General features: G+C 34.5%; 1 protein-coding gene across 2 annotated transcripts in view; it reads right to left on the bottom strand.

The window, feature by feature from the left end:
- The window catches only part of LIN28B (lin-28 homolog B), a 95,785-nt gene that overhangs the window by 41,474 nt on the left and 40,751 nt on the right, over positions 1–13,560 (bottom strand). For both annotated transcript variants that reach the window (XM_036220404.1, XM_016126181.2), the window contains exon 3: positions 5,198–5,382. In XM_036220404.1, coding sequence (XP_036076297.1) covers positions 5,198–5,382 — 185 coding nt within the window. The remainder of the gene's footprint in view (positions 1–5,197; positions 5,383–13,560) is intronic.

Here is a 13,560-nt window from a genome sequence, read left to right as displayed (position 1 = left end):
TGGAAAGGAAGAAGTAAAACTGTCTCTGTTTGAAGAACATATTATATATAAAAACCTCTGAAGACTCAACCAAAACGCTGTTAGAACTAATAAATGAATTCAATAAAGTTTCAGGATACAAAATCAGTACACTAAAATTAGTTGGTTTCTATACACTAACAACTCAGAAAGAGAAATTAAGAAAACAATCCCATTTATAATTCAATCAAAAAGAATAAAATACCTAAGGGATAAATTTAACCAAAGAGAGATCTGTACACTGAAAACTACAGGACACTGATGAACAAAACTGAAGAAAACACAAATAAATGTAATGCTATTCCATGCTCATCGACCGATATTGTTAAAAAGTCCATATCACCAAAGCAATCTATTTATTCAATACAATTCCTATCAAGTTCCAATAGCATTTTTCACAGAAATAGTACAAACAATCCTAAAATTTTTATGAAACCACAAAAGACCCTGAATATCCAAATCGATTTTGTGAAAGAACAAAGCTGGAGCCATCATGCTCCCTGGTTTTAAACTGTATTACAAAACTCTAGTAATCAAAACAGTATGGTATTGGCATAAAAACAGACAGAAAGATCAGTGGAATAGAATATATAGCCCAGAAATAAACCCACACAAATAGTCAATTAATTTATGACAGAAGAGCCAAAAATACACAATGGAGAAAAAAATAGTCTCTTCAATAAATGATGTTAAAAAACTAGACAGCCACATGCAAAAGAATGAAATTGAACCACTATCTTACACCATACACAAAAACCAACTCAAAATGGATTAAAGACTTGAAGATCTGAAAATATAAAACTTCTAGAAGAAAACATAAGGGGCTAGTTCTTTGACATCAGTTTGGTACAATTTTTTGGATTTGATACCAAAAGCAAAAATAAAAATATTAAACTATCAAACTAAAAGTCTCCTGTACAGCACAGTAAACCATTAACGAAACGAAAAGGCAACCTACATAATGGGAGAAAATACTTGCAAATCATATATCTGATAAGGAGTTAGTATCCAGTATATATAAAGAACTCATAAACTCGCTAACAAATAATATGATTAAAAAATGGGCAGAGAATTATACACTTAAAACTTATATAATGTTATAACCAATGTTACTACCATAAATTTAATTTTAAAAAATTGCCTAGTGAGTTAGAATTAGAATTGAAACCCAGATTTCCCGACTCCCAGCCAAGTGCTTTCCACATCATCTTCCTAAAAAAGCTAACTAATAAACAAATAACTAACTAAATAAGTAAATTTATAAACATCACAGTTCTCTAGGGAATGGATTCTTCTGGTAACTGCCAGCAACTCTTATACTACACTTTCTTTTGTGTAGTACTTTAATACTTTTATTATTTCACTTTATGTTTCCTAAAACTCTGTAAAATAGTTATGGAAGATACTTTTAGCATGTGATTTATAAATAAACTGAGAGGCAATATAGTATAGTGGAATTCTAGCTCTGTCCTTATTAGTTATATATGACTTTGGGCAAATAATCTCTCTAGGCTTCAGTTTCCTCATCCGTAATATGGGAACAATAATAGTTTCTATCTTACAGAGTGTTGTGAGGATCACATGAGTTAACAAATAAAATGTTTATGGCAATGCTTGGCGCAAAGTTAGAGCTCAAGAAATGGTAGTCATTACATAGGGTGATCTTGTCACGAGCTGACACTGTTAACAAAGTTAGGACTAGGATTAGCTTGCTCTCTGCTAAGATCTTTCCACTTGACCCACAAAATTCCCCTTCCCATTGGTAAAATCTTATAAAGGTAATATAAAGGTATTTTGAGACAAATTATTACTCTAAGCTCTTACTACCTTCTTAGACTCCCTGCACAACTCAAAACTTGACACACCTGAGACTTTAAGCATTTATAATATTAATAAGCTCTTAAGCTCCATCACTTTCAGTAGGTTCTTTCTCAAACTTGCTTTCTGAAATTCTCTGCTTTTCATTCCTAAGTAGCCGCTGCTGTGTGATGAGCTCAACGGAGATAACTTGAGCGGAAACGAAAAAAAAAAAAAACATTTTGATGACACACTAAAGCAAAACTTCAGATGACATGGCATTACTGGAGACTCAGAGAAATCACAGCGTCAGATAAACCTAGGGAGCACCTGGAATATTTCTTTCTGAAGAGAGGATGGCAGGTACAAACTGTGCCCAATTTAGTACATGGAATCTGCAGCTACAAACCATGGACCATTGTGTGTGGGCAACTGGTGGGGACCCGCTGGCTAGACAGCAATCACTGGTCAGCGACTATCATCTTCAGCTACAAAGCCTAAGGTGTGGCTCTCTGTATCTGCATTCCTCAACCCATTATTTATCTCAGTGCTAAAGTGCCAGCTGGCCTCGAGGCATATTATCCATCTGCCCAACAAGTAACAATAGAAAAGAATCAAATACAAACACAAAACACACAAAGGGCTTCATAAAATTAGTACTGAGCCATATGATAGGTTATCTCCTTTCAACCCTCTTTGCATCTTACTATAAAAAAATCCCTTAAAATCTGAGCATTCACTCCCACCAATCCTCTGAACCTTATCAACTTCACTAATGACTTCTCATATTGCTAAAATGGTCAAATGTCATTGACCATCTTATTTAATCATTTTACCATCAGCAACATTTATCACGCATGATATTCTCTCATTCTTGACATAATTCTTTCTTTGGCTTCTGAGACAAAACCTTCTCTTGATTATCCTATTTCCCTCCTTCTTACAGAATGACCTTGGCTATTCCTCCTACTTTTCTCAATCCCTAAAAGCTGGAATGCCCCAGGGCTCAGTCCTCTATTCTTTGATATGTACACTCACTCTCATGGTGCTCCTGTGCGGTCGTAACAGTTGGAAATATCATCTTTCTACTGAATACTGCCAAATTTTTATCTCCAACCCTGGAACTCCATACTCATGCATCTATCTGCCTAATCTACATCTCTACTTGGATGTCTAGTATATATCTCCAACTGAGTGAGTATGTCTGAAACCATACTTCTGATTTCCTGTTCCTACCCTAGTCTTCTCTATCTTGGTAAATGGCCCCTCCACCTTTCTTGCTGCTCAGGACAAACAAACCTTGTAGCCATCCTGGACACTTTATTTTCTTCATAGTACACATATATATTTATCAGGAAATCCTGCTGTTCTATCTTCAAAACATATCAGAATTTTTTGCTCACCACTTCTAATGCCACCATTCCAATCTGAACCACCATTATCTCTTTCTGTATTACTGGAACTGCCTCCTTAGTGGTCTCTTAACTTTAATCCTTGCCTCCCCCAATTTGTGTTGTCATCATAGTTTCCAGAATGATACTTGAAGGAGAGAAATCACATCATTTTACTTTTCAAATTCAAATCTTCCAACACTTTCCAATTCCCCCCAAATCAAAATCTTACAAAGGTTGACAAATTCCTATTAAAGGAATGTCCTATCTTATTTCTCTACTCTCAGCCTCCACTACTCTTCCTCTCTTAATGATTCCAATCCAGCACATAGTTGTTGAGCCAAAACTATATTGTTAAAAATTTTATTTAAAAGACATGAAAAATAATTTTTAAATTTTTATTTATTTCGTTTTATTTTATTTTATTGTTTTACATGTCTATACTATCTGGCAGAAAAAAATCACTTTAACGGTAAGTGTAACATTTCACTTTTATACATTTTTATGGTCTTTCTTTTATACAAAATTAGCTCCTTGAAATGTAGATGAAAACTGAATTTATTTTCTTACTAATGGCTTTTCAAACCAGTGTAAAAATATGGACTAGATACTGTAGAGATAATTAGCAATTTGGAGAGGAAAAAAAGCTAGATCCTTATAGTTCTTGCTTTAAAAACAAATTACAAAGAGAAGAGATAGGTAAAGGCAAAAGATAAGTTAAAAAAATTATGTAAGAAAATATAGGTGTATACAGTAATTTTTTTATTTGGTAGTTTAGAAAGCCAGATAGCTATCAAGTCAGACAGCATTAAGGAAAGAGTAACAGCCTTGTCTATATAAAAATTCGAAGCTTCAACACTATTTTTAAGTCACTATAATTAAAGCTAAAATATACTTCAAACGCTGAAAAAATATTTCTGATCTATTTGAGATAAGGTTAACATTGTAAATATACAAAAAAACTTGCAAATCAATAACAGCAAAATGAAAGTGAATGAAGGATAAGAAACATACAAGTCATTGGAGAAAACTTTTAAATTATGATTAACATAAAATATATTAAATCTCTAATCAAAGGATACAAAGAAAAAAAAATAAGCTGCATCTCTTAACCTATGTAATGGGAAAGATTAAAAACATAGCATCATTCAATGAGCAGTCTTACTTTTGAGGTGTTGTATATATGTCCTTAATCATTTCTGGAGAGCAGTTTGGATATAGATATCAAAATCTTTAAATTGCACAGTTTTTGATCTAGATATTTCATTATTAGGTATTGATTCTAAGCATATAAATGGATAATTTTTCAAAATAGTACATATAAGGATTCCACTGTGGTGCTGACAAAATTTAAATGCTGGAAATGGCCTAAATATCCATTAACATAGCCATGTTAAATTAAATTTTGCTATAGTCACACTGTGGGAATTTATGAAGGTGCTAAAAATTGACATGAAATGTTTCATGAGATACTGTTCAGTGCAAAAGAAATGCAAGTTTCAAAAAAATTACATTTATATTATGATTCTTACCTCTAGTTAGGATTTTGAGTGATTTTTTTCCCCAACTTCTTTATAGTTTTTCATACTGTTTGAATTTTCTCTATATGAGTTATCTCTTAAAAATAGACAAAACAATAAGTGTATTCTCATTGGAAAAAAACAAGTGCACTGTTTGGATGTACAGACAGGCACTTCTGTCTATTGGAAACTCCAACCATACTGTGTCAGAAAAGTCTGGTGAAAATGGTGGTTAGGGGACTATTAAGTGGTCAATGCTGAGCGTTCAGTTCAGTACATTCTGCAGATAGTTCAAATTGCAACACAGCTTATATTCCTGATACATTTTATTCAACTACACAGTGGTGGCATTTTATTTCATTTTGGCTAGACTATATAAAGTCTGGTAACATGATCAAAATGTAAATAACTTTTCAGAAGTCTTTTCCAAATAATAAACTGATAAACCAACAAAGCAAAATGATTACCTACCTATCTCCCTTTGGTTTTCTTTTTTGTAGTGTCTTCCCTTTGGGTCTTCTTTCACTTCCTAAGCAGGGGCTCCCACCAGGTCCTGTTACCCGTATTGATTCAAGGCCTTTGGAAGATTTTTTAAATGTGAATTCCACTGGTTCTCCTTCTTTTAGGCTTCTAAATCCTTCCATGAATAATTTGCTCTGTAAAGAATAGGGGAGGGATAGGAAGAGAAAGAGAGATCATGATTATTATCAATGCTTTATAAATCATCTCTGTAATTTTAAGATTAACATAGCAAGATACTCTCTGGTACCCATTACAAAATATAAAAGTTTTTTTTTTTTTTTTTTTTTTTTGAAGTTCAGCAAAAGTTATACCATTTTAAAGTCTCCTGTTGCAATGCTGGCGGTGAGAATAAACTAATACCATTTTCTAAAGGCAGTTTGGCATATTTACAAAAATTTAAATGTGTATGCTCTTTGACCCAGCAATTCAACTTCAAGGACTCTCTTACATATTCACACAAAGGTTAAAAAAAAAAAAAAAAGACCTACATCAAAATTTACCACAGTGCTGTCTGGTAAATAATTATAACTACTCTAATGTCCTTCGATGGGAAACTCATTAAATAAATTATAGAACAGTTACAGAATGTGATATTATTGAGCAATTAAAAGATGATCTACATGCATAATATGGGAAAATAAACAAGTAATATTGTTGATTTAAAAAATTAAGGTTAAAGAAGAGTATGTTTACCATAATGCCATCTTTGTCAAGAAGTTAAAAGATACATGTTTCTTTATGTAGAAATGGTGTCTGGAACAACAGGTAATGCACCATAAACAGTCGTTTTCTCCAATCCTTTCCTGGGAAAGTGGGGAAGCTTTTTTATACATACATGATCATACTGTGTGAGCATTTTATTATTTAAAAGAAGAGATTTTTATAACTTGAAATATATTTGATTTTTGGAACAAGTTTCCTGATTATAAAAGTGTAACCTCAGTTACAAATACGAATTGGCCCTTTCAGTATTATCTTTTTGTCAAAGTCAACATGCCAATTCAAAATATACTAACAATTATTGTCAGTTTTATTTATTTCTTCAAACACCTTTGTGTATATTTTACAGATATAATTTGGACTATCATTTAGTGTTTGAAGACTTTTCTGAATTTGGGGGCAAAAGGAAGTAAAACTAAATAGGGTAGAAGAGCTAGATTCAAGTCCAGTTGTTTAAATAAACAGCTACGCAGCTTTAAGTGGGCCATTTTATCTCTTTTCTGTTTATCTGTAAATTCAAGGGATTTGAATTTCCCCACATGTGTTCTGAGGAACAGTGGTTCCACAAAAAAGGCTCCATGAAGAAAGAATTTTGTGGTCAAATAACTTTGTGAGATGCTGTACAGTATATTGTTTCTCCTTAGGTCATATTAACATATTAAAGTTTCTGAGATGCCCTACCCTCCCCCACCACCACTGAAATAAAAATCTCTTTTAACTGTGTTTAACCTAGTAATTTCCTGACATAATTGATGCCAGAGACCTTCTTTATAAGCACAAATGACTGGTATACTTAGGGAAATACTGAACCAGAAAAATCTTCACTCCTCCCAAGTCCATTATTCAAAAGGCAGTTAAATAATTACATATAACCAAATAATTACACGAAACGAATAAAAACAACACTTCAAAATTCAATGCAAAAGACTTTTCACTATAAAAGTAATATGATACGTGAAAATGGGGTTTTTAATCTGTTTCTAAGTGTGGGTCATCTGACACTGCTACATACTTCATGTAGAAGTCTGCAACTGGCAGCACCTTTTCTGCTGTCTAATGTTATGTCGAAATCGGAAGGAAAAAAATCACAACTGTCTACACCTCTTTAAAATAAAAAAATTATTGAAGCTTTTTTTTTAAACATGTCCAAACCTGTTTTTTCTCTTAAGCTTTCTTCTTACTAACTATAAATAGTTCTTTTGCTTTTATTCCCTTTCTCACTCTCCACTCAAGAAAGTGCAGATTATCAAATCAGAAGAAGTGGAGCACAGGACAACTACTGCAATTAAGAGAATGGACAGTTTCAATTAGAGTTATCATATATTCATATGTTTTGTTTCTGTTGTAAAAACTCCACCTCTTATTTAGTTTCTAATGTTCATGTGCACTTTCTCCAACTTAATTTGGTTTCATTTTCCATTATTATAATTTTTGATAATAATAAGTAAACTTATTAATAATCTAGGTTTGGACATTTCACATCTAAAGTTAATTTCCAGCTCTTCTGGACCACTAAGTTCTGTATATTCTTCATGATATCCTGAACAAAAATATTTCTTAAATTCTATTATATGCTTATCTTTCCCCACATTAGTACATAAGATAATTTAGATTTATAATACTTCACAAAAAAATTATGACAATATCCTTAAGAAACTACAGTGGCATGGCAAGAAAAAGATGATTCACATAGAATGTTCTATCTTTGCTATTATACCAAAAACTGCTGCTACATAGGTGAGAAAGATTTGTTGAAAGATAGGGAATTGACTCATTATATTTTTTCACAAAAATCCACTTCTCTCTTTGCCTTGACAATTTTTATTAAAGGTGCCTCAGTTTTTCTGGTCAAGCTGATTCTAATCCTTAGTTTTACCCACACCGTTTACTGAATCTGGACATTCTATCTTCCTAATTTCTTTCATCTGCTCTAACCATTTCATTGGACCTACTTCAGGTCCTATCTTCTACTTGGATAAGTTTAAATAGTTTCTTCATTGATGTTTCGGTATCAAGTTTCCTCCCTACTCCATAGAGTCTTCCACACCAGCATATTCTTTTAATTAACCTTAGCCTGTTAGTCTCCTGTGTCAAAAATCTACAATATCTTTCTCAAGTTGTAGGTGAGACCAATCATATTCTAAGGCAAATAACTTGAGGCCCTTCTCTAAAGAGGCTGAAGGAAATATCTGGGGAACTTGTGAAATATTGGATCCGACATACAAACCCCTATTCATTCGAACAATTAGGAGGCCACTGGTACAAGAGCTGGCTCCCTATCCAGTCAACCTTAAATCATTCCTATCCCTCATTCTTACCCCTCATTCATACATCTGAAGGGTCAACCAAGAATCACAAAACATGCAGCATAATGAAAAAAGGCCAAGATAAATGAGAGAACAAAAGAAATTTTATATAGCATCCAATTAGTATCTCCAGAGATATTTGAGATAATATGACATCAATAAAATAAGAACAAAAACGACCAGATAATTTTAAAACACTCAGAAAATTTTATATGCTTGCTGAAATTAAGAGGGTTGGAAGTAAAAGGTTAGAAAATCTCTCAGGACATAGAATAAACAGACCCCCCTCAAAACAAAATATATGTGAGAAAAGACAAGTACAAAGGCTGAATCCATAAGAACAAATATCCAACTTGAACTAGCATTCCTGAATAAGAGAATATGGAGGGTAGAGAAAGAGAAATTATGAAATGAATACTGTAAGAAAATTTTCCTGTAAAAGCTATAGGGTATACCAAAGCGAGGCCTAGACTGGGTAGAGGCAGTATGGAAGCTTATAAACATGAGGTACATTTCTGAGTGCATGAAAAGAGGCAATGGAGATTGAAGGTAGTAATCCCAACTAAGATAACAGTTTAACCATATGTTTGTGCAGTAGGATAGCTAATACATGTTTGGAGATGACAAAAAGCTTAGTTAATTATATTACTGTGATGGGGGTAAAAATGAAGTGGGAAAATACAAGTTAGAGCCAGATCATGGAAAAGGTTGACTGACATATTAATTTTACTCTGTCTAAAATAAAGATCTAATGATACTTATTTTGCTTTTACAAGTAGCAAGATCAAGTCTGTGTTATAAAATATATAGCTTCTTTGGCAGCGTGCATGTGTGGAGACAGGAGGAATGTAGGTGGGGCTACCTGTTTCAAGGTAACTGTCATAGTCTAAGCTAGAAATTGTTATAACTACACTAAAAAAAGAAAGGAGGAATTGGTTTTGCAAAACATTTCAGCAGTCATATATATCACCAGCTATAAATTATGACTTACCTCATGTAACAATTTATTGTTAAAACAGATAGTGATGTTTTAAGAGTAGCACAAACATCTCTGTGAGACTGCTTCAAATGCTTCATCACAAAATGATAAAGTACCTTCAGCACAGTCAGCTGGGAGAAAACAATTCTAAAAATCAAAATCTGGCTTTTGTTTTCACCAACAAAAAAATTCATTGACTCTTGAATTAGTCAATTAATATCTTGAGAGTTGACTTTCTCTGATTATAACAATAAATTTAAGTGATTCTCTCCATTATTTGGTAGTATAATGAATATAAAATTAAAAATTAAATGTAGAAGGATTTCGGTAATAAAGCTGGATGATACAGTTATGTTAAAATATAAATGTATTTCTGGAATAACAGATAGTATTAGTAGGCTGAAAAGCTGAAAAAACATAATGAAAATTCAAATACACCCATTTATTTTTAAAGTCTTTATAATCAAAGACTAATTTTTTTAAGTTATCAGTGAAAAATCTAGAATTAATGAAAGGCAATTAATAATTACACAATATGCAGTGGTAGTATCACACAATATTCATGAGTAATGGCTGAGACTCTTAAGGACTATATACTTTTGACCTATCTGTCAAGACGCGGCAGGAATCATTAAGCCTGAGGCACACAGAACACAACAGAAAGATCACCGGACTAAGTGTCTGGAGATCTGGGATCTGATGTTGGCTCCACAATTAATGTGTTGTACAACCATGGACAGACTGCTTATCTCTGAGTGCGTCACCCACTTTTTTTGTATTACAGAACATAGAACTCGGTCCTTTTCTATAGAACTTTAATTTTTTAAATTCTGTGACTTCGCTCTATGTGAACATAGATAAAAATAAATAGGTAAATACTTTTTGTCAATGTTGGAGTGTAAAGGGATTTCCCTTTAAAGATTCTTAATATTTCTCAATTTACTGAAGAGAAGCAAGATTTTAATTTTTACTTAACTCAAATCCCGAAAAAAAACAAATGCTAAAAGAAATATGGAGACATCGTGGAAGTCAATGTTTACTGAATTTTACTTATATAGATAAAATACAGTTAAGTCCCATTCAAATCATTAAATTTCACATGAATAGGATCAAAACCAATTAAGATTTTTCTACCTTTCCTGAAATTAAAGAAAGCCTTAAGTAAGTCTTTCCATCTGGCCTGCACTTTCAAAACTGGGAAAGACACACTAAAACAGACAACATTCCTGGAATGGCATTTAAAAAGGCATAATGGAAAGCACCCAGTAATTAAAGTTGGATTGGAATCCCGGATTTGAATCCTAATCTTTCTACTTAAAACCTCAAGCTGCATAACCAGAGACATGGTAGAAAAACTCTAAGCCCCAGTTTCTTTATCTATCAAATGGAGACAATAATATATTCTCAGAATAAAAAATATCCAGGTCTAGTAACTGCGAGATTCCAAAGAATTAATGTAAAAGTTAAGGACAATAAATAGCAGCTCAATAAATAGTTTATACTATCTTTGTAAGAATCCAGTCTGTTCCTCTACCTGCTGATGTAAGTACAGGAGAGGTAGAAGAAAACAAACAGGTGTCAAGAATCTATTCATTAACAGGCACTGTGCAGAATGCTTTCTTTCAGTTACCTTACCGTCATTCCCTACTCCCACTTGGCAAATGTCTGCATATTACTGAGTTTCAGTTTAAACATTATCTCATCTTTGAAGCCTTTCATGACATTCAAGAGCAAATATAGATACTCCTTTTCCAGTGTTTCAATTATACCTGACATATATCATCATTATAACACTTATACCGCATTATAATGTGTCTTTTTTTATTATAAGTCTACAAACTTCCTAAAAGAAAATGTCACACATTTGTATATACATCCCCATTCCTAAAACCACCCTTGAAAGATAGCAGGGTGCTCAATATAAATTCAAGGCACAGGGGAGAATCAGGGTGGTGGGGATCAAGGGAGAGTAGCTGTGACTTACTCTCTTTTAGATGAGAAAATGGAAAGGGCCAAGGTCATTTCTGGTAAATGGTAGAGCCAGAACTCAGAGCCAGATCTTTGATACCAAAAGCCCTTTTGTAGCATGATGCCTAGGGTAATAGTCTTCAGAATATTTCAATCATCCTTCATTACCATAATCATAATATTAAGCTTTAGAATCTTCAAGCTTATAGGCCCTGGTAGGCCTTCCTCTATAACTCATGCTATCTTCTACTCTTTAACTTTTAAAACCTTTTCAAAAATTTATGTAAAATGTTTTAGTTACTTTTTAAGGGCTGACTCAGTCTGAGCGCCAGTGCTGAGGCAGCAGCTCAAGAGGCAGCAGCTTGCAGGGCACCAGCAACACAAGGGGAGAGACTGAACTGCCTGGCTTCAGGGCGAGGGCTGGAGGGCAGCTTTTTCCCAGACAGAGGTGTTGGCAGAAGCCATTGCTCCTTTGTTGAGCCCTCCCTCAACCCAGCGTGAAGACACAGGCAGCCACCGTATTTCAGTCTCCAACACTCCAGCTAACACCATTCACCTCACCCAACTCGCAGGCTTACCTAGGCCACCTCCAGTTGCTTTTCCATACAAATGGCCTGTCTTGGCTCATGCTGTGGACTTTCTTAAAATCTCTCAAAGGTTCACAAACCCCAAACAAGCAACATCTGGCCTTGGCGTGCCCTGTACCTACTGTTAAGTAGCCCCAAGCCCGGCACTAGCAGCGGCTGGCTTCGGTTCACAGCTTAGCCTCTCCCAGGCACCTCTAACCCCAGAACAAGTGGAGACTATCTGTAGATCACTTTGTAGCTCATACTGAGTGGCGCTGGGCAGGTCATAGGCAGCAGCTGAACTTGGCCTGACCAACAAAGCCAGTTGCCATCTTCAGACCATACCAGAGCACCACCCAGCAACAACACACCCAAAGGGAAGACTGGGCAGGCACCAGAGCTCCCACTAACACATATCTTGCCCCACAGGGTCAACCCCTGCATAACAGTTCCTCCCGATGTAGTCACAGCCAGTCCTCACAAGCAATCATCCTGGAAATAAATCCCTCCTATTCTCATGCCAACAGCAATCAAAACACAACTACTACAGGAAGGCACGCACAGCCCACACAAGGGACACACCTGGAGCACCCAGCTGAGGTGACCAGGGAGACTGTGCACTAGACACATACTACATAAGGCCACTCTACCAAGACCAGGAGACACAGCAGCTCCATCTAACACATAGAAACAAACACAGGGAGGCAGCCAAAATTAGAAGACAAAGAAACATGTCCCAAATGAAAGAGCAGAACAAAACTTCAGGAAGAGAACTATACAAAATGGAATAAGCAAACAACAAGATGCAGAGTTCAAAACAGTGGTTATAAAGATGCTCAACGTTCTCAGCAAAACTTCAAAAAGAGATAGAAAACATAAAAATGAAAATAGAAAACAAAAACAGAACCAGTCAGAACTGTAGATTACAATAACTGAAATGAAGAATACATTAGAGTAAATCAACAGACTAGATGAAGCAGAGGATCAAATCAGTGATTTGGAAGATAAGGTGGTAGAAAACACCCAATCAGAACAGCAACGAGAAAAAAAGAGTCCAAAAAATAAAGACAGTTTAAGGGGCCTGTGGGACAACATTAGCATACTCACATTTACATCACAGGGACACCGGAAGGAGAAGACAGAGAGCAAGGAATTGAACACCTATTTGAAGAAATGATGGAAAATATCTGTGTACCAGTTTTCATATGAACATAAGTTTTCATTTATCTTGGAGTGGGATTGATGGATAATATGGTTATAGGTGTATGTTTAACTTTATAAGAAGCTGCCCAAATTTTTTCCAGCATGATTGTACTGTTTTGAATTCCCACCAACAGTATATGAGTTCCAATGCTCCACATCTTTGCCAGTATTTGGTACTGACAATATTTTTTTATTTTAAGCATTCTAATAGGCATGTTGTGATATCTCATTATGGTTTTGATTTTCATTTCCCAATGGCTACTGATATTGAACTTCTTTTTATGTTTTTGTGTCATTCTTTTGTCAGCTGTGGTAAAGTGTCTGTTCATACTTTTTGCTCATTTTTTACTGGATTTTTTGTTTTCTTATTGTTACATTTTGAGAGCTCTCTATATAAACTGTAGATGACAGCTCTTTGTCAGATAGATGATTTAAGAGCTCCACAGTGAAAACTACAAAACACTGCTGAGAGGAATTTAAAATTAATGGACTGGTTGATATAACGTTAAGTTATTAATTCTCTCCAGTTTGATTTTTAAATGCAACAAAATCCAAAACATAATTTTTGTA

The sequence above is a fragment of the Rousettus aegyptiacus genome, unplaced genomic scaffold, assembly GCF_014176215.1.
Source record: "Rousettus aegyptiacus isolate mRouAeg1 unplaced genomic scaffold, mRouAeg1.p scaffold_m13_p_1, whole genome shotgun sequence".
Lineage (NCBI taxonomy): Eukaryota > Metazoa > Chordata > Mammalia > Chiroptera > Pteropodidae > Rousettus > Rousettus aegyptiacus.
This window is presented reverse-complemented; position numbering and strand designations above follow the sequence as displayed.